Here is a 21141-nt window from a genome sequence, read left to right as displayed (position 1 = left end):
GATTGTCCACATATAGTATATTTCAGCAGATGGCTAAATCAACACGTTGCATTAAGTATTTCATATTTCTCTAGTAGTGAGGTAGATCTGTTTCAGTGTTCACTTGTCAAAAGCTTGAGGTCATTAACAATACATTCTCTGCGTTTATACAAATACAACACAGCAATATGTTATGAGAGAGAGTATAACAGTGATGAGTCCAGAGGACATTCCTGAGTCCAGAAGAAATTCCCAAGAAACTTACCAGCATGGGAAATCAAATGAGGTAAATGTTGTATCACTTCTTTCTTATATATAGCTCCCAGCAGAAACGAAATGTTTGCTCTTTTCAGGTTGCACCAAATGATTAAATATACTATTTAAAAAAAACAAAAACAAAAAAAAAACATGGTACAAAACACAACAACAACAACAAAAATCGATCCAACCTTTAACCAGCTCCTTTCAAATTCCACTTGATGCTTCAGGAAACGCAACTTCTGGAAAACCGATGACATGCATAATTCCTGAAAGCTGTTATGAAAATTATAAACCATTACCTTTTGCTCAAATTAAACCAAATTTTTCCCAAAAGAGAAAAAAATGGCGTCAGCTAAACAGTTACAGCCAGGAGCTATGACACTGAGCTATGTTTTTTTGGTCTTCATTAGCTGCACTTTGGCTAATCACACTGTTCTACTGATGACTATGAAAAAGGGAGCTACAGACCTGTGTAATAATTAGCTATAAATGTAGCTTACACCCAAAAAAGCTTGGTGTTGGTTCTCAGTGTGCACTTTTCTTCTCTAACGCCACTTCTGACAAACCCTGCCAACCCTTTATACATGAACGCCACTACATTTAAACAGTTCTGACAGGCACTAAGGTAAATTGTGATCTGAATCTACATTACAGTCAGTTTGGAAGCCTCTGAGGTCAAACATCAATGTCCTCTTGACAAGAATCATTTAAAGCACATTACGCTCTCAAAGTAATGGAAAAACAATGCTAGAAAAAACTCATTTGCTTCATGGGTTGCAGCTGAATTTCCCTCGAGTTTGTATAGTTCTTGTCTGAAAAGCGAGGAATACTGTGTAATCGTTTTGCTCAGAACAGATTTAAAAAGCTGGTGAGCCTTAATTTGGCCCCTTTGAGGAGGTGGAAGATGAAGAAGAGGGACTGTGCGAGGACGAGAGGGCACTGAAACCACTTGTTCCTGCCAAAGTGACAGCCTGTGACGCCACAGGAGCAGCTGACTTCTGGGCAAACAGTGTTCCTGCAGTGCAAAGACCAGAGAAAGGATTGGAATTAAAAACAATAGGTATTAAAAAAACGTGCTTTGAATGAGTAATAATTTCAAGGTAAAATTCAGTATAGAGTTTGTCATTTTATATCTATATCTATCTATCTATCTATCTATCTATATATATATATATATATATATGTCTCAATATACAGAGGAATGATTTAATTCATTATAGAGACACAGAGAAACAAACAGAAACAAAAAAACAGATGCAGACGTCAGTAGAATACAATAGTATTGATATTGCATTGATACCACCCTTATGTCTTTATGCTAGACATAAAACTACAGCCAGCAGGTGATGAGCTCAGCAGATAGGTTGGAAACAAGCAGAAAACATATAACTTGGTCAGGCTTGATGTTTACCCGTTTCCTGTGTTTTTGCTAAGCTAACCATCTGCTGGCTCTAGCTGCATACTTTATGCACAGGTATGAAACTGATATCCATTTTCTCAACTGTATTTGTGTTTGGAATTTAAAAAAAAAACATGTTTCCCTTTAAAACTGATTGATTTACCTGAGTAAATAGTGCCATTGACCTCCACAGATACACTGATACTGGTTGCTCCATTTGTGGAGATACTCAGAGCCAAATCCTGTTTGCTCTCTGTGGGAGAACAACAAAAAAACTCCAATTAATGGACCTTCCCGTGTTCATGTTTAGCAATGATAAGGTCTGTAAAGTCAAAGTTACTCACCATGTCCATTGTTAAGCTTGAGGTTCATTGGGTTGAAGGCCATGGCCAGGAGGTTTTGTTGGAGAGCTTGCTGCATGAGGCGCTGCTGCTCCTCCGCCAGTCGCATCATCTTCTTCTCCGGAGCATCGGCTGCAGCTCCTCCTGCTCCTCGCTCCAGCCTCTCTCTGAGATGCTCTAATGTGGCAGCTTGTGCCAGCTGCTGCTGTTGCTGCTGCCCCAGTGCCAGAGCCATGGGCAGCCGGCTAGGTATTACAGGGGTCTCATCTGATAGGAAGAAATGAAAGTGAAAATAATTTTAAAACATGTCATGAAGAAGAACAGCATGGATAAAAGGCCTTTAGGTAAAATGGTAGCAGCTCGTAATAAACCTGAACAATAATCCTGCCTAATACTGAAACAAATATCCATTGCATTATCAATCCGCTAAATTTGTGGGGCGATTTAAACCATTACAGGTCAAGTAACCCTGGGTCCACCTGGTTTTTGGCAGCCACTGTAATGGAGGAAGGGTAACACTTTATTTATGACTCAATATGATGAGCCCCAAAGGGGTCCTCTCCTGTCTTGGTATAAACCAGTACAGAATCTCAGCTGGTTATGAAGGTGATCTAAGTACCACCAGGTCAAATCAGGGATACCCATGTTTTTACAAATATAACAGCATTCACTCAAAGTAGTGTCATACCTGTGTTTCTCTTTAGATGTGGACTAGCGGACGTATTCCGGCTGTTGTGTGCAGTCGGCGTGGTTTGCATTGTGGGAGAAGAGAGGAGGGCGTGTGGAGCGGAGCTCGGGGAGGGGGAGAAGCGGTACAGGCTGCTGGTGTAGCTGGGACGTCGACCTTCTCGGCGGTTACTGTCGATGGCTGCCTGTAGCTCACCGGGAGAACTCAGCCCCTTCTTCTCACACTCAAATGGGTACAAATACTTCATGTACCTACAAAGAAAAGTTTCAGTGTTAAAGGGTTTAATATCCAATTAATCTTATTTAAACTAGATCTACACACTTGTTGCACTTCATACTAATCCCTTTAACTTGGAAGAACAATAAAACAAATTTTTAATGTGTTGTATTTAGCATGTGGGTTTAAAATATGCTCATTTTATCCAACAAGGAGGATGAAATTTGACATTTCTACATTCCAATCACATGTAGACCTGCACAAATATAATGAAAACAATTCCGAGCTAATCCAAAATCTGGTGGTTTAATTTGTATAGATGAATGAATGTGCATACATGAGAATAGAAGGTGTATGAATTAGAGTTGCAGATTTCTAATATAATTTTATTACAATATATATTTCACTAGCACAATAATATTTCATTATTTAATGAATTATGTAGGTTACAGCATGTTACACTGTAATAACCACCAGATTATGAAATATGAGGTCTGAGAGACACCTACTGGGTGCGGAGGGTGAAAGCTGCGCTGGTGATCGATGTGGGGAGGTTGAGACCTTTGGTGATTTCCCTCCAGATCTTCTTGTTAATAACCTCCACCAGGCCTCCCTTCTCTGTCACAAGCTTATAAAGCCTGTACAGGTCCAGCACCTGCTTTGCCATGATGGGGATGCGGTTCACAGGAGTTCCTGAATAAATGGCAAAATATACACCATGAAATCTGTGATGTTCTTTGCTTCGTTCTCCTGTGAGTGGTCTTGTACAGGCATGAGGAGGAAGTAGAGGGCATATTCTAATCTTCCCACTCGAGGTTAATGTTAGATAATATGGCTTAGCATGTATCATCTGTGTGAGGAGACTAGTCTAATGACGCTTATTTCAGGTGGATGGGGGTGGGGATAATTCCACAACAACAGCTTTGTTGCTGCATTTATTTGAGTGCAAGGGGAGGGGTGCTTTTTGAGCCAGCCGTGCCTACCAATCACCTTGTTGACAGCTAACCCTTCCAATCCTGATTTGGAGAAAATCCAATTAATGAACAAGGCTAACAAGCAGTTGTATAAATAAGATTAGTTTGTGCTTAAGATGAACAGATGCCACAGACCTTTGCCCACCTGAGCAAAGATTGCTGACGGTGTCCTGCATCTACTTTTGTCTGACTGGGATTTGTTTGCATGTTAGAAAAGGAAGAACCAAGCAGGATATGAATCTTTAACAAACGTACCAATACTAAACAACTATAGGATAAAAACTCTTAAAAAATACAGTGAGTGACAAATTAAAGGAAAAACCTGAATAAATTAGTGGAGATGCTTCCACACAGGCACACTGCAGGGTAGAGTCAAGCAATTACCATACAAATGCTGAGCAGGACCACGTTGATTCAGATTTTGTGTCTAGATGTCATGAGGAAAAGATCTAAGTGACTAAGTGAAGCTTCAGTCACAAAGACTGCTCAGCTCAGTAGTGTCTTAATGGGAACAGCGACTGAATTTAGACCTGGGAAAGACGTCAGTAAGCAGGGTCAGAAACTGCGGTCAACAGCACATGTTTGATGACAGTGATGCTCGAGCATCACCAAACTGAACATCACCATCATCATCAAAACACCAAATGAGGGAATGTCTTCAAAAGAATGGTGTTCACCCCTCCAGTAAAAAAACTGGCCAGTATCAGGCCAGTTTTAATGTATTTAACATACTTATCTATTCAATCTTCACATAAAATTAATTTTATTCTAAACAGAAAAGAAGTCAGTTAACTCTAAAGGTAACCTCTTTTCAGATCATTCCAAAAGAACAGTAAACTTATTACTGACACGGGATGCTGACTACTTGAATAACAGACAAATAACAGGCAAATCACTGCTGCTAAAGAACTAAGTCACGTCACTTTGTTTATATTATGTTTAGTATCAACAAAGACATGGACTTAAAATGTAAAAGCTTACTAGACTATAAAGAAAAACATAGTAAGGATGTATGAAACCCTTACGGAGTCTCACCTCGTTTCTGCATAAAGATAAAGAGTTCATCAAGAAACTCCTTCCGCTGTGGGTCATTGTCCAGTTCATAAAGCTGTAAATTAAAAGATATATATATCAGCCACAAGCTAGTCAACTGTCACTCTGTGATTATTTCAGGCATCTTCTTTTTTATGCACATCTAAAAGAACCAACTGACCTTGGCAAAGTCCCTGGATGGTTCTCCTTTTACTTTTCCTCCATCATTCTCCTCAGCCCAGATGGCACTTCCTCTCTGTAAATACACCCACACATCAGAAACATCAGTTGGCATTTTGTCCCCCAGATTGTCTCACTGACAGTGAGTCAGTGAGTCTGCACTGACTCATCATATTGAATTTAATGAGGACAGTGTGGCAAAAATCACTGGCAAGTTTAGAAGTTATTGTCCAATTGCTTATTTCAGACCAAAAATGAATGTAGATGGTTTTCCTTTATATACTGACCACCAGATATGTAATATACAGTATAGACAGCAGATTATTAAAATTAAACAAAGCACTAGGATGTTGTATCCTCTGGGGGATACCATTTCTATTTAAAGTTTTTCTTTATATGTTATATATTTATCACCACCACCTCCACCTCCTTTGTCTTTTCTCTCCTGCTTTTTATTCCCCCACACTGGAACCACTATAAATGTATCCTGCAGTAAAGAGCTGGGCACAGTAAAATGATTTTGAAAGGGCCCATACTCATTAGGCATGTTATTCCTCCATCACTTAACATGACAGTTAAAGGTTAAAAATGTGAGTGCAGGGCAGTGTGTGTGCAACTGTGTGGAAAAGCCTGCTGAGAGGTTATTGTCCCACTGACGCGCACCGAGAGTTGAACGATGATGCAAGCTTGAAAATCAAACACGATTGGCAGAAAACAGTCTTAAGAATGGTCTGTCATTACAATTGCATGACACGGATGATGTGTTTTTCTGGTATCCCTTTTTTCTGTATTCAAAACGGACATTAGAATGAATTAATTTTAGGACTCAATGTTTATTAGAGCAGCCTGATCCAATCTGGGGCTAATAATGATAATATATCAGTTTTTAAGCTATAAAATACATGGGAACCAATAATCTATAAGATTATTATAAGATAAGCTGCATTTCTCCTCTTTTAATGGTCAGGATATGGATATGGCAAAAAACTCTAGCAAAGTTTAATGTTGATCTGTTGATATGCTTCAGTCAATCTAAAACAGAAGGTGATCAGGGTCTGTAGCAATATCACAGGTAGCCTACTCAACGGAAAAGTCTGAGTTGTATAGCAAACAGCTGTTAAAGAAAGCAGAATCCATTCTGTTTGAGAGAACCCACCCCCCATCTAGAGTTTCAGACCTTGCCTTCAGGTTCCCACTTAAAATATTCACCAGCCAAACTCCGTTTCTATTAGATTTCACTGCTGAACACTAATAGAAAAGGGTCATATCAGCTTGAGCACTCAACCACACTTGGTCAAAACTGCTTTTAATTTTAGTAGCACTTCAACAACTTGTACATATACTCTACATATACATATATGTTTATTTAAAAACCTTTTTTTTTTTAACTTTTATTATAGTGTGTTAATGTATTTAACTGCCTTGTGTGTTTTGATCTTGTATTATTACTGCTGCACAACTAATGTCCCCTCTGGGGATGAATAAAGCTCTACTTGACTTGACTCGTGTTTATAGTAAAAACACAATTCAAACTGCTATGCTGACACACAATCAACAGCTGCATGACAGTGTAAAAGTGGCTCCCAAGCTTTGTTGTCAGATGTGCCCCCACAGGCTTATCAGAGTTCATGGGAACTGATTTTAAACCGTTTAAAACTGCTAACTGTATAAAAGTGGGTTTGTCATGTCAATCTTTGATCCAGTTTCACTCTCAATGTTTAGGCCAGTTTGGTCACATTTGTAATATGTGTACTACAAGAATTTGTAGGGTGAGAAGGTGGATATTTATTTAACCATTTATGCATGACTTGTAGCTTACATTAACTGTTTCAGCTTTTTATTTTAACTTATCCACTACCTTCAGAAAATAACTTATTATGTTTAGGTATTTCAACCATTTATCCATTAGGCTTGACTATTTAAACCACTTATCCATTGCTTTAAGCCAGCTATATAACCACTTAGCTTCTTGACTTTTTGCTATGTCAAGCTTTTATAAATTACTTTAGCCAATTTAACTATTCATTCTTTACATCTAACTATTTTAACCATTTATCCACTTCATGCTATTTTAAAAATATATATTATCCACTACTTCTAACTATTTTATCCATTACTTCTTCTAGCTAATTATGTTAACAGTTATTAGGTGTTACAGCTGAATCACTATGAAGATACACACTCACACACTCACACACACACACAGTGTGGTTGGGCTTGTCTGTAAATAACATATATGGAATATAACTTTCTATTCCTCTGTTGGTAAATTGGCTACACAGTATGTACCCACTTTACACACAAATCTCTGCCCCTGTGGTAGCAGGGCTGTTGACACATTTAATAGCTTCAGCTTACAATTTCTAATAAAGGACTTCTACTTCCACAGCAGAAAGAAAGCCTATTGATGTGACGGTAGATAAACATCCCAGTCTTTTCACCATCAAATGGAAATAAAACCCTTCCCCCTCCTTATTGATGAGCAAGTGAGACCTACTGTGGATCTATTAACAAAGAGCTTTCAGTTAATTGCTCACAGAGCTTTCACACATCCAGCCCTGGGAAACCTGATAGTATTCAGTATGTAGGTCAGGAAAAGGTTTCTTTTGTTTCGTTAAAAAGGGCTAGTTTTTATTTGGTTTTCAGAAGACTTTATGAATTTAAAATGTCAAATTATCGGTTTCATTAGTATAACTACATAAAAGTAGTATTGTAAAAGTATCTGTTCTACCAGTCAAGGTAAGAAAATTAATAAATCACACTTTGTTTGAAATGTTCAATTAAAATACTCAAAAAAACTAACATTCACTGGAAACTAGGTCTTATAATAAGCTTCATTAAAATAATTCAGCTGTTCCAGCAGGGCAACAGTGAAAACTTATCCCTCACCAAATTTCAATGTAACAGCAGGGGGGACCAAATTTTTAATCCAAAGCAAATTATTGGGCCTTTAGTCACCCGTACAAGTCAAGATCATTTATCTGGCCCCTTGCTGTGCCGAGAGCTGGGAATGAAAGCAGGCATTGGCTCTTTGTCCCCACCCATGCTACATTTAAGGGCTTTTACAGTGAGACCGCACACAAGGAGGGAACAATGGCTGTCCAGCATGGTGAGGCTTGTACAGCATGACCACTGCTAACTACAGATGTCTGGTTGACAAAATGAATAAAGGTAAAATAAGCAGGGAAGTGAGCAGAAAATTAAGAGAAGGAAATGAGAAAAACATCACAACTATTTTTAACAGCCAGGAATTAAACAGCCTATTTCACACTATTCATTACAAAGTAAACTCATTTACATACATGTCACATTTGTCACAATCAGACAATCTATTGTTTGGTTATAGACTGCAGATTTTCCTAACCCTCGCTAAGCTAAATGATAATGTTCCCTAATTAGTAATGATGAAGAAACCCTAGCTGCATTAAGTCTAACTTTTATAAACAAAATTAAGTGATATACTAACAGCATCCAAGGATAATCTGACTGCATACGAAGATGTTCATGAAGCTATGTAACATAGAAATCATAGGAAAAGCATCGCCTATTATTTGTTCAGATGATAAATTAGAGTTGAGGTAACATCTGGGCTGTTTCTGGTGATTTGGACAAACAGAATAAAAAACATTAATGCCTTTGAGGTTCTGTGTGCTGCACTGAGAAAAAGAAACACATTCACGCTGCAGAAGCCATATAATGTATTGATTACTTGCAGCTGAATTAACCTGCTATTTAGTGTTGCCAAGCGACAGCTAAATTATGCAAAGCTATCCACTGAGCCACAGCTACGTCAGCAGTGAGTTTTCTGGCCTTGTTAGTGTTTTAAAAGAGACTAATCACCATCAAACTTTTGTGAATCTGTAATTCGACATATATGTTTTTAACCTCAAATCAGTCAACAGAGGGCAAAGAAAAAACAAGAAAATATAAAATCTCTTAATAATAAAGAAGAGGTGTGTAAACTCTTGATAACAAATATCCAAAGCCCATTCTGCTCCACTGAAACTACTGTAAGTAAACTTTATGGGTAGCTGCTTGCTGGTATGCTGTGAGGCACTAAACCCAGCTGTCCCTCTGCCCACAGGCCTCATTAATCATAATGTATTGTATTGAAGTGGGGCCTTTTCAAGGGAAACATACACACAGAAGAACCAATTAGATCAGGCCCCATAAAGATGGAAAAAAAATCCATGAGGAGAACCTCTGTTTCCTGTAAGTAGTTAAACATATATGCTGGAAAACATGCTCATAAATACTGGCTTTGGAGCTCATGTTAATAGAGTCTTTTTTACGTGTTTAAAGGAGAAGTGGCTGATAGAACAAGGACAAGAAAATCCTCCACCCTACCCAGCAATTTCTTACACTAGTTAACCCTTAAAGCCTACCTTGCCCATAAATACACGCTTGAGGCTATTTCATTAATCCTCTGCTCTCATTATAGCTCCATCTCTGTCACTCCTGAACCAGCTGCTTTAAACAGTTAAGACTGGACCACAGCCAAGACCAATTAGCTGGGGCGGTGGCGAGAACACATTTTTGAAAGTGTGAGACATGAGGTGAAGTATGGCAGAAGGAGAGCCCTCTGACCGGGCCAGAAAATAAACACTATCGAGTTTGGGCATCTTGCCAAAGGAATATGCCTTTTCGTCCACATGTGAGAAAACAGCAGGCGCCCAGGCAGTGGTCAGCCTGACTCTCAGCAGGAAGAAGTCAACAATTAATAAAATGAGGAAGAACATGCACACAAACTAAAAGGAGAGTCACAGCGGTTCATCTTCTCTGTGTAAAGATCAAACGAGGCTCTGGCTACTTCATAATACAACAAAAATCACAACAATAGATCCAAGAATAGACTGTTATATTCCAGTGGATGGGATTTATATGAAAGAAAATATTCTAAAATTCAGTCTAAAAGATATAAAAGAAACACAATACAAGCACTAAAATCAAAGATAACTTACTTGTTTAAATGGCTCATCATAGCCCCAGTCAGTGAAGCCATTGGGTGATGTGAAGGAGTGTTGACCTGCAGGAGACAGGAGGTCCTTCTCTTCATTCTCCTGTTTTATTGCTGAAGGTGGAGATTCAGACATTTGCTTCACAGCAGTTGACTGAGATGCAGAATAAGGCGGGAAGGGGAAGCCAGGAACCTGCTGGAGTCTAGGCTTCTTTGCCTGTTGATAAGGCCCATCCTCCTCCTCCTCCTCCTCTTCCTCCTCATCATCTTCATCCACCATCTCCCGTTCCTCCTCATCTGTGTCTTCATCTTCTTCATTTGGATCCATTCTGCTGAGATGGATGTTCAGAGCTTGTTGAGCTTCTTTATTAGACTGTCCATCTGCTTTGCCAAATAATGCAGAGTCTAGTTTGGAGCCAGAGGTTCTGGCTGCAGCAGCAGCGTGTTGAGCAAACAGGAGCTGAGCTTGAAGAAGATGTTTCTCTTGCAAGCTCATCTCCAGTTTGGCTTCTTGTTGTCTCTGCAGCTGTTCCATCAACGCCTCCAGCTTCACCCCAGCAGGACTGGACTGAGGACACGCAGCTGAACTGCCCTCCTCAGACAAGCTTGACTATGGAGGAAAAAAAAGAAAAAAGAAAAACAAATCAGCATGGGAATAACTTCGTGGAGGTCATATATAACTTCACAGTTCACAGTTTGATTAGATGTTCTTCTTTCATATGCTGCAGCAAATTACCCAAAGTTATAAATAATGGAAACTGCATTCAACAAGTATAAAAAGGCTAACTGAGAATATTTTTTACCAAACTATTGTGTGAATAAGATTTTACGTTTGTTTTGGTTGCAAACAAAGATTCAAGTTAAAGTGAAACTTTTTCGAAGTGAGGCTGCCTTGGCCTTAGAAAGCACATTAATGGTGGATTAAAGTTAAACAAAGCTTGAGGGCTTACGACAATTATTAACAGAAAATACATTGCTTTAGTTGAGAATAAATTAGTAGCCGGATAGAAATGTTTCTCACTAGGATTTTTTGTGTCCCCACTTTGAGAGAAGCTGCTTAAATAAAAAAGAAGACAAAAAGAAAGAAAGAGCTTCCGACACAAATCGATTCTTCGGTTTTATGAACGGAAAATCAACTTTATTTCGAAGTGTAGATAAATGCAAATATAAAGCCTAAGTCAGTAAAATGGAAAAACTATTAACCTCATCAAAACCTGTAAAGAAAAAAAATCATCTTAAAGGCGCAAATGTTCCTTATAATGACTCCATAAATCGTCATTTGCTTTGTTACTGTAACAAACACGAGTGGGAGCGTTACCCAACAGTCGTCGACACTCACCATTTGCGCCTTTGAGTAATCCATCATCGCCAACAGGTCTTATCTAGTTTTTCCTTCTTTCCTCCGGCAGAAAACAATCGCATCGCATGACCAGTTTCTTTTTTAGACAGAAAAGATTCTTCTGATCAAATGTGATTTTTTTTTTAAACCCCTGTGGTGTGGAGGCCTAGGTGACCGGAGCTGCCTGGAGGAGGGGTAATAATGCTCTGCGCTTTACCTCCCTGGTCACTGCGCATGGAAACTCAAACATCTTTGATTGTCTTTGGCTGAGTGGCCTACACCCCCAGCGTGGATGAATGAAAGGCCCGCCCCGTGCGTAAAGCTCGTAAAGTGGGTTTCCTTGCTTACACCTCTCTAGAACTACCCGCCCACTTCACAAAGAAATCCCACCCTAAAGCTGAAACCGCTGCTGTTATCCCAAACATTTGTGTGGTTATGGATAAAGCACGGCCTCTGTTTAAAATAATAATAATGAGAATAACAACGCAAGTTTCAGCCTGGAGCGGCTTCATTCACATTGCAAATGGATCTGACTCCTACATCCACGGGCTTCTTCCTTTTCTCACCATTGCTGAACTGGTTGCATCTCACAGCAGAAATATGTATAGAAAATAATTCTGGTTGTAAAGTCATTGTTCTTATATTTTCTGTGGACTAGAATTAAATAGTCTGAAAAGAAAGCAGCCTGCACATGGGAGTCCAGGTAAAACATTCATAACCTTCACGTAATCTAATATTTTCAGTGAATGTAAATGTGTGTGTTGTAGTCTGACTAACTTGATGCTTTGCATCACTCAGTACAAACTAGTTACCAGTTCAAAACAGTTATGCTCTCTGCGAATAGGACTTTGAATGAATGGAATCCAAACGTGGAAACAGGCTCATCCTGTCTATTTGTTGGCCCTTATATCAACTTTAATTGAAACACTGATGAACATCTAACATCTGTGCTTCTCTTCTGTGATATGTGATAACACTTCCTCACTACAGTGCTTGCTTGGGAATCAGTGATTGTAACAATAAAAAGTTCAAGACAGATGCTGTCGACATGATCTGATTGATTAAAAAGACGTAGCTTTCATTAAGATATAGATGAGAGAGCTTAAGCCAAAATGGTATTTAAATTAAAGACAGGAATTACAACTCATTCTTACAGTCTAGCAGTCAAATGATCATGACATGTCATGGTTTGATAAGGGTAATTGCGAGCACCTAAAATATAAACTGTGATTTACTTTAAAACTTCAAAACAAGAAATATTAGCCTCAAAATGTGTTGTAAGGTTTCGCAGGATGTTGGTGTTTAATGAAATTCATTTTCTTCATTAGAGAAAAGGTATTTTATTACAAACCTCAGTCATTCCTTTCAAACATCTAAATATCTGTTCCTCTCACATGTGGTCGAGCCCATTCAGTTGCCTTGTATGGTATAATTTCTTTACAAATCTCACACAGTAATAGGGAGATGGAAAACATCATCATGAAGAAATATTTGGGGCATGTCTTAAGCATGTATAAAGATTCCAAATGAGACACTAGAGTCTTTTGAAGCTTGATAAATAATATTAAAAATCATTAAATACCTTTACCCTTGCACTTCCACTGAACTAAAGTTTTGTTGAACAATAAGGGTTCAGTGAAAAAGAGTTCTGAGATAACTTACACATTTTTTGTTTAGAAAAAAGTCTCATTTTCTAAATATTTTCAAATAATAGTCACAACTTAGATGTAAATTGCAGGCCTGTGATTATTAACCCTGTGAGCCCGTACGTATCATATATGATACCCACATTTCTGGGACTCATTGCATCACCATCAAGCATAAACTTTGCATTTAACCCTTTTAGATGAACTCTTATGCTCGTATACTGACTCCTGGTGGACCCCCCTCACTTTTCCAAATGTTTTGACATGTGTGATACAAACAAAAAATATAATGAGAATTTATTTTTTTAATTATTTTTTTTTTACATTTTGTCAAAGGGACAAATAAAGAGTTCATATTTGAAAAATTAGAATTTTCTGACCATTCTTTCATAGTTCAGGTCTCACAGGGTTAAAATATTGGCATTTTACCCTCATGACCAGTATTTATAGATTTACAATACAGCAACACTCAAACTAAAAGCACTCAGAAGTTATAATTTACTGTAAGAGGTGCCTCCTGCTCTGGTCTTAGGAAATAATTTTGTAAAAGGCTGTTTCTGAAATATCCCAGTTGTGTCTTGATAATAACATTACACCATATGCCATTGGAACAAGTTTATTTAATCAGCATGTAAATTCTCCCTGAAAACAGATGAAATATAGACTGAATACAGTAGAACGATTTTTTACATTCATGTGAAAACGCTGCTCCCTGGTGGCAAAATGTGACTCACAAGAATGTCTCGACACATTTGAACAACATGCTCCGTAAATTGACACTGATCCCTATTAAAGCAACTTATGACGATATCTTGCTTCAATACGTACTTAAACTATTCCAAATATAATATCCAAAAATACTTGTGACACTCAATAAAGATACATTTTCCTTTATTAGGTTCATCAATATTTTACAAGCAACAGAACTTAATAAAGGCCAAATTAAATATCACACATATTACATGAGGCAAACGTTTAAGTACAAGGGTTCTGTGTCCTGGGGATCTACCGTAAGATATCTGAAAAAAACAAGCAAACAAAAATTTCTGTTAGACTGCCATTTTATGACAAACACGAGGGGAAAAAAAACAAATACCTTTTCAGAAACTTAATACCTACTCATTTACACTTTGTCAATGCCAAGCTCTTCAGGAGTGGAGATGCCAAGCTCATTTAATATTGGCCACAGCTCCTGAATCACGTACGGGTAGATGTCTTTATGAGGTCCGGCTTTGTGCTGAGGAAATAACCAGTGATAAAACCGATTAATCATTAACTTATGACCGCCAACTGCAAAGAGACTGGCTGTCAATATGCCCTGAGTTATTACCCCTTTCTCTCACCTTCACAGCTTCCAAAATTCGGATAGCGCTGGCCAAGTCGTTTAACCTCCGACAGGCTCTCAGTGCAGCCTCCAGAATCTTTGGCTCAGGTACCAGATCGTAACCAATCAATGTATTCATCCCTGAAAGAGGAAGTTACCACTTTTTAATTGAGGGACAGAGACAGCAATCAACAGTTTTACTATAAACCACATCTCCTTCATTTGTTTAAAGGATAAATTTGTCAATATACTATATCATTCCTATATGAATAAATTTGATGAAACGACCAAAACCAATAATAAAAAAATTAGTTTTTTTTGTACATTTTCTGTATCTCGTTCCCCACAACCACAGATCTTGATAAATGAGCCACACAGTTACTGAGTGACAAGCTCCTACATTACGATGAACATGGGGACTGTAGTTTATTTTAAGTTAATCCCACACACACCGTCCTGGAGCTAAAAATACTGAGCAGCACATCAAATTTGTTTTAATTAATGGATGAAAATACTCCCAAACAATTCCAATTCCAATTTATTTGTATAATGTTTGGTACAAAAAAAAAATACTGCACCCCGCTGTTTAAGGAAATTACTTTGCCTGTTTTAAAAATGAAACTTCACACTTGTGACGTGTTCTTCAAAGATTTACATCGTCAGTAGGGGCAAGTGGGCTTGATGCTGACAGCCACAGACAGGGCAAGGAAGTCATAAAGTACTGAGAGTAATGTGACTAATGAACTGTTGTTTTTGGTTGTTTCATGCGACTGGCTGACAAAAAGAGAAATATGGAATAATCTTTTAATGTGGTCTCAATACATAAAACATTTTTAAGTTAAAATTGCAAACCAACCACATCTGCTTCCTGCTCACACTGTAATGTAGGCTTCAACCACAAGGCCTTACTATTTCCTCAAGTTTCTGATCTTATTTTTCATGCTATAAAGAGCCTTTCCCTGTCTGTCCTGAAAAAAATGTCTCTTTCATTTTGTTTTTTTCCCCCCCTCTAAATGAGTGCTCAGACTAAGTACAGCCCTGCATTAAAAAAATATGTCATGCTTCAGGTGCTCACTGGCACCTGAAGCATGGTGAAATATGATTCAGGAAGTGTTTTTTGAGTAACTAAGACGGTTGAAGGCTTATCAGATTTACTTCTCTAGAAACATATCACAGTGTCAGTCATTTTATTCTTATTCGTGAGAAGAGTCAGGTAAACCGTAGAAATGGTGCCATGACAAAACAATTACCAGAATTATGCACTTGAATGTATTTCATTGACCACTGCCTTGCTGGATGATGACATGTTGCATTTTGGCAAATGTTTAGCCAGGTTCAACTCTTTTTTTTTTCTCTCTCTTCTTTAGCCAGCGATGTCTGCGTTGGCCCACTTGCTCCACTGAAAAAGTGATCTGATTCAAGTGAAAGAGCAGCGTTTTTTCATACTGAACTCTTTCCCCTCTGAGCACAGCCTGGTCTAAACAGAATGGTAAAAACCCACCAACTAAGAGGGTTGTACTGACCATGGCTGGGCATCAAATCTCAATAGCTTTTGGGCCATTTATGTTTTACATTTACATTTAATACAATCTGAAAAGTGTCTGTAGCGTGAAGTACAGAAAACTGTCAAGTACCAAAAGCTGGCATTGAATACTTGCTCAGAATGATACTCTACTACTGTCTAATATTTAACATTTGTGAAGTTGTCAAAAGAGTTAAGAAGAAAAATGCGCGTAAATTCCTCAAAATAAGGTATTGTTTTGGTCTTTGTACTTAACAAATTAACACTAGTATTGAGAAATTTACAAAGATACTCAAAGATTGCTCAAACTCAGTTCAGAAAAAAATCTTTCCTTGTTAACAAATCTCTGTTTATTCCTGGTACTGTTGTACTTCCAAAACATAGCTCTTGAAAACATTTTTTTTATTCTAAGCTCTGCAATAACAGTTTGACACTATGTATTAAGTCTCAGTTTTATATTTATCAGGCCATATATCTTAAGTGATTCAGTGAAACTATCTTTCTTTAAAGGTACCTTTTCTCAGCTCCCATGCGTCAATGTCTGGCTTGCTAAAATAGGTGACCCAGCGGGCATCAAACTCCTCATCTGTCTCTTGCTTCCCATGCGAGTAACACCTTGAGGCCAAAACAGCTGCAGGATGAAAACATTTTTAGTTTAGCAATAAGTCACCAATAAAATAAAGCAGTGTTATCTAGTGTCAGGTGGTGCAGAAGGGCAAACAGTGCGCAGACAAGGATATCTACGCCGAGTGAAGTGGGAAAAGGACAAATGGTGTGTAGTAATGTAATGCAGCTGGATTTCTGCCAACGTACTGATATGACTGCACCTACCACGCTGAACACACACCGACAGGAAATTTCTATTTGTAGTACGGTGTTTAAATATACATTTACGAAGTGGATTGAATCAGGCTTTTAGTTCACATTCATTATAATTATCCTGAATCTACATCCTTATAGTTTAACAAACAATTATGATAGATAAAGCTACGATCGCAGAATTTTTGCTGAAACATTATAAAGGTGTGTTTCCTGATTGCTATTGTCTGCGCCAAACCATGGCTTGATGTCAACAACACTAACTTAGCGACCTACTACTGGGTTGAACACAGCCACAGTTAACTAACCTAGTTAGCATGTTAGCAACTAGCATCGGCAGCACAATCGCAGGGCCCAAGTCCGAGCCTTCCAACTGGGTCATGGCAAGGACACGGACACCATCGAGATCAACACCGGGGAAATTTCAGTACAGCACACAGTCAGATTATATGGGTAAAGGCTGTGTTAAACGAAAATCTACATAATATGATTGAAACGTTAACAAAGTAACAATGAGGCGTGCAGTTATAAGCAACAGTCACACTGGCTAAGCTAATATCAGCAAGCTCGCCGCAGTGTGCCGACAGCCACATTTGATTTCCACTGTAACTTCGTCCTGGCTGTTTCACACGCTACGAAATTACAAAATAACATTCAGAGGTGACAACAGAATGAGCACATACCTCGACACCCTGGCTGGGTACGGGTTAAACTCCGGACACCGGAGACAGACAGTCGGACGGCGGCTCTGAACATGATGCAGGACTGCCAGCAACACGAACCGGTGAGGTTTGGCAGGAGAAAGCTAACGCTAACTAGCTTAGCCCGTCACGTACGCGATTCCCTGCTGCGCATGTGCGAACGGCAGCTCATTGATATTTTTTTCCGGCGTTGTTGACCTAGTGGTTCTGACTTTGACCTAGACGTTATACTGAAAAGTGCAATACGTTTTTACATACAGCCCGATCCAGAGGTTTGAGACATCAAAAGTAAAGTAGGGATGATTTAAAAAATAATGAGAGTAACAACTTTTTTATTTATCAATTTAATTCATTGAAAGTACAGAAAGAAAAAAACTAAATGAAATCAGTATTTGGTGTCACCATCCTTGCCTTTAAAATTGCACCAGTTCTCTCAAGCACACCTGCCACTTGGTAGGTAGGTTGTTGAAGTTGCCACAGTTCTTCTTGGCTTTAGTTTGTCTCAGTGTCCTCTGTCTGTTCATGTAATCCCAGACTGACTCCATGATGTTGAGATCAGGTCTCTGTGGGGGCCAGACCATCTGCTGTAGGACTCCTAGTTGTTTATGATTATCTGTATGTCTGGGGTCGTTGTAGTGCTGCAAAATGAATTTGGGACTGATCAGTCAGTTGAATACTGTTGTTTTCACTGTGCTACGTTTCACTGTAAACAAAGCACTAAATGACTTGGATCAAAATAAATTGACTGCTGATGTTTTTGGGATACAGGTGCTAATGTGCTTCTATCCTACAGGGTACTTGCATTTTTATTTAAATAAAAGATGCATGTACACTTTTCAACACAGTCTAAAACATACGCTAAGATACATTTCCAAACTTTTCATTATTTATTTCAGTGATGATTCATCTATAAATTCTATGAAAGTCAACCATTAACCAAAACATTCTCTTCCTATGATCTATTATAATGCAAATGAATTTCCTCCAAATGTAGAAAACACAACGAAGACTGCTGATGCAAACCTTTATGCTTACATCTACAATGACTTTGACCAACTTTAGATATAACTAGTATATAACTACTGATGACTACTTACATCACTGCTACTAATTATTCAATCATCGATTATTTTTCATAACAAAGTTACAAGTGTTGTAAATACAGAATTACAGTTTTAGTATGCGTATGTATTGCTGGATCAACCCTCTGATCAAGCCTAATAAATGTTGTCTGACTTTGGATGTTCAGGCAGAATATACGCTCCAGTCATCCAGACAGAGTCTCTTGGCTGCATGCTGTGAAGAGAGACTATGAGTCGGGCTGAGCAGAGCTATATGTCTCTCTGTGTCCTCTGTGGGAACACTGAGCGACTGTGGAGCTTGGTATCCAGGCTCCTGGGAATCCAGAGGGTCTTTAGAGAGCAGGATGCAGATGGCGGGGACTGTCCTCTGCATGGTTTTACCTGGCGCTCCCTGCTGTGGATTCTCCCAAACCTCATTTACTGTCTTGTAGTAGAGTTTGGACACCTGGTGCAGCCCTCCAATTTTACGTTTCAGGATCTCCACACAGGTGATGGTCTTGGTGACTCCTCTGCCTGAACCAGTGAAGACCACCTGTCTCAGTGATGTCCCGTTGTTGTTTCTTCCCTCCTCTTGCATCCGAGCTGTTACAAATCTTAGTAAATTGCGAATCTTGCTTCCTTCTTTCACTCGCATGTGCAGAATGTCCGCTGCTAGGCCGGGGATTGGATAAGGACAGCTTTCCTCTGTGCGGCTGATTCTTCTGAAGTTGCTTTCGCCAAGTTTTGTAGACACAGATGAAGATGGGCCAGAAGGTTTGAATGAAGTAGACCATGGTTCCATTACAGTACTGCCCGCAGCATTTGAACTCTTCATTTGACCCCTGGCTTCAGTCATTTTTTAGAGAGCATCAAAATAACAGCACAGGATACTGTTTCTGAGCCTGCAGCCTTGGATTATTTGCATAACTCCCTTGGGATCCGAAGCATGTTCTTATTCATTTGTACAGGAAACTAAAAACTCAGCAGATTTGTCATCCAAACTTGTGACTTAAATCGATCTTTCTGTCTTCGGTCCACACTGTATTTCCATTTGTCTTCGGAGCTCTGAGATGACAGCCAGCAGAATGAAGAGGGCATTTCTTCCTCTAATCCCATTGACGTGAAGGAAAAGATGTCCTTGCTCTATTCAGCACTGAGGACAGCTGATGCCAACAAACACATATGAGACTCAGAGAGAAACATGTAGAGTGGGACATAGTGCTCTTAAAGGCACATGTAACATTTAATATTGTCTGTCACATTCTAGTTCATTGCTTTTGGTGTTAAACCCTGAAGGGCTTAGAGACTGTATTTGTATGGTTGCTTGAATTATATGGATGAATAAACATGAGTTAATCAGATTTAACAAGGCATGTAGTTGAAGCAGTTCTTTGTGTTGACTGACTTTGTCTTGATTGTCCCATTTTGTTGACATTCTTAATGTGCATTTTTGTAGATATCGCACCAGCTTTCAGTCTAAATAAGAAGAAGAAATATTAGCAATAGTTATGGCAACATACAGTATATGATATTTTTTAAGACAGCTTTTTCTCTGCACTATCATCAGAGAGCCATATGGTCCTTGAGAAATATCTTCCTTTGGGCTATTACAGCAACTTCACAGTTGTCCTCCCTTCAGTCCATTGCCTGCTGGGTTGACCCAGAAAATACTTGCTACATAATTTTGAATCAATGACATTTATGAGGACAAACATACCTTCGAGCAGCCACTTTTTTTGGGTCAAACTTGCATAAAATTACCAAACCAGAGCTTTTAAGAGAAGATCTCTATCCAGATGCAAACAGAGGTGTTTTCATAGTTGCTTATTTTAGAGGAGCTGAGCCCTGGGGAAGTCAAGAGGCAGCTGTGGGGCTCATATGGAACAAGTATACTGTTATAATGGTGCATTTCTGCCTGAAAGGATGGTATGCACCCCTGGTTATCCACTGACTCGAACAATGAGGACAAAGATGAGATTCTTACTATTGTCAATATCATGCAGAACAAATTGCAGTTACTTCCCAGGAGAATAATCCACTGGCCATAAATGTAAATTAAATGTGAATTAACTGTCCATCAGTGAATATATTCCCATCATGAAAAATGTTTTTGATGTATTTCACAGGATTTGTGTCCTTGCTTGTCCCAGAAAAACCCTTTGTACAAGCTTCAGTATAAAGCATGTGACAAAGCTTATTTTTGTGTACGACTGCTGTGACACATCTGGTGTGTGTTGTAGTTGTCTAGTAGTTGTTTTTACAGAAAGAAGACTATCACACAGGCTCAACACCCAAATTTTGAATGTGCTCACAATATTATCCAATTTAAACATCTGTAGCATTTCCACTTACAGACATTTTGAATTATGACTGTCATAACATTATAGGGTTTTATTGTCCCTGTGTTTATACTAAATAGAGCCACTGAGACACAGGTTACACTTCCATCTTGTGGCAAAACACATGTATTACACAAATAACAAGCGATGAATTGGACCTTTGAGTTGAGGGCAATCTGCATTAACATGTAAAAGGAAATTTGATATGTTAAAACAAAGGTACCAAATATTGTAAACCTTTATTTTAAAAATGTGAATATAAAAACAACTATATGACACTGATGGTAGACAGATTTAAATTATATCAGACTGTAAATTAAGATACAAGGCAAATAAAAAAAAGATTTTACAGGTACATGACTC

The 21141-nt window shown here is 38.6% G+C and overlaps 3 protein-coding genes across 3 annotated transcripts; all 3 read right to left on the bottom strand.

The window, feature by feature from the left end:
- Positions 1–472: 472 nt before the first annotated feature.
- Positions 473–11581, bottom strand: LOC121182205 (AT-rich interactive domain-containing protein 3A-like). Its single transcript, XM_041038587.1, has 9 exons — positions 11367–11581; positions 10032–10637; positions 5072–5146; positions 4894–4966; positions 3394–3577; positions 2669–2919; positions 1984–2247; positions 1803–1892; positions 473–1255 (listed from the first exon to the last, which is right to left on the bottom strand). Exons 1-9 carry the CDS (start codon positions 11391–11393, stop codon positions 1116–1118), a joined length of 1710 nt encoding a protein of 569 aa, XP_040894521.1. The 5' UTR covers positions 11394–11581; the 3' UTR covers positions 473–1115.
- A 2031-nt stretch (positions 11582–13612) lies between these two features.
- On the bottom strand, positions 13613–17510 carry LOC121182670 (cytochrome c oxidase subunit 5A, mitochondrial-like). The gene is made up of 5 exons (XM_041039296.1): positions 17361–17510; positions 16373–16489; positions 14356–14477; positions 14132–14249; positions 13613–14031 (listed from the first exon to the last, which is right to left on the bottom strand). Exons 1-4 carry the CDS (start codon positions 17431–17433, stop codon positions 14136–14138), a joined length of 426 nt encoding a protein of 141 aa, XP_040895230.1. The 5' UTR covers positions 17434–17510; the 3' UTR covers positions 13613–14031; positions 14132–14135.
- Positions 17511–18623: 1113 nt separating this feature from the next.
- LOC121181982 (ribonuclease P protein subunit p25-like protein) lies at positions 18624–19274 on the bottom strand. The gene has a single exon (XM_041038230.1). It carries the CDS (start codon positions 19272–19274, stop codon positions 18624–18626), a length of 651 nt encoding a protein of 216 aa, XP_040894164.1.
- Positions 19275–21141: the final 1867 nt, after the last annotated feature.

This window comes from Toxotes jaculatrix, chromosome 5 (genome assembly GCF_017976425.1).
Source record: "Toxotes jaculatrix isolate fToxJac2 chromosome 5, fToxJac2.pri, whole genome shotgun sequence".
NCBI classification, from domain to species: domain Eukaryota; kingdom Metazoa; phylum Chordata; class Actinopteri; family Toxotidae; genus Toxotes; species Toxotes jaculatrix.
Note: the sequence above shows the minus strand (reverse complement) of the source record. Positions and strands in the feature narration are given on the sequence as shown.

Bases quoted from the DNA above. Each gene is read 5' to 3' on its own strand.
- LOC121182205 (XM_041038587.1), bottom strand. From the start codon at position 11,393: ATGATGGATTACTCAAAGGCGCAAATG. The intron at 3,578-4,893 runs GTGAGACTCCGT...CCATTTATTCAG, and splicing joins TATCTTTATGCAGAAACGAG to GAACTCCTGTGAACCGCATC. The intron at 1,256-1,802 runs GTAAATCAATCA...TTTGCACTGCAG, and splicing joins CAATGGCACTATTTACTCAG to GAACACTGTTTGCCCAGAAG.
- LOC121182670 (XM_041039296.1), bottom strand. From the start codon at position 17,433: ATGTTCAGAGCCGCCGTCCGACTGTCTGTCTCCGGTGTCCGGAGTTTA. The intron at 14,478-16,372 runs GTACCTTTAAAG...TTCCTCTTTCAG, and splicing joins CGCATGGGAGCTGAGAAAAG to GGATGAATACATTGATTGGT. The intron at 14,250-14,355 runs GTGAGAGAAAGG...TTATTTCCTCAG, and splicing joins GAATTTTGGAAGCTGTGAAG to CACAAAGCCGGACCTCATAA.
- LOC121181982 (XM_041038230.1), bottom strand. From the start codon at position 19,274: ATGAAGAGTTCAAATGCTGCGGGCAGTACTGTAATGGAACCATGGTCT.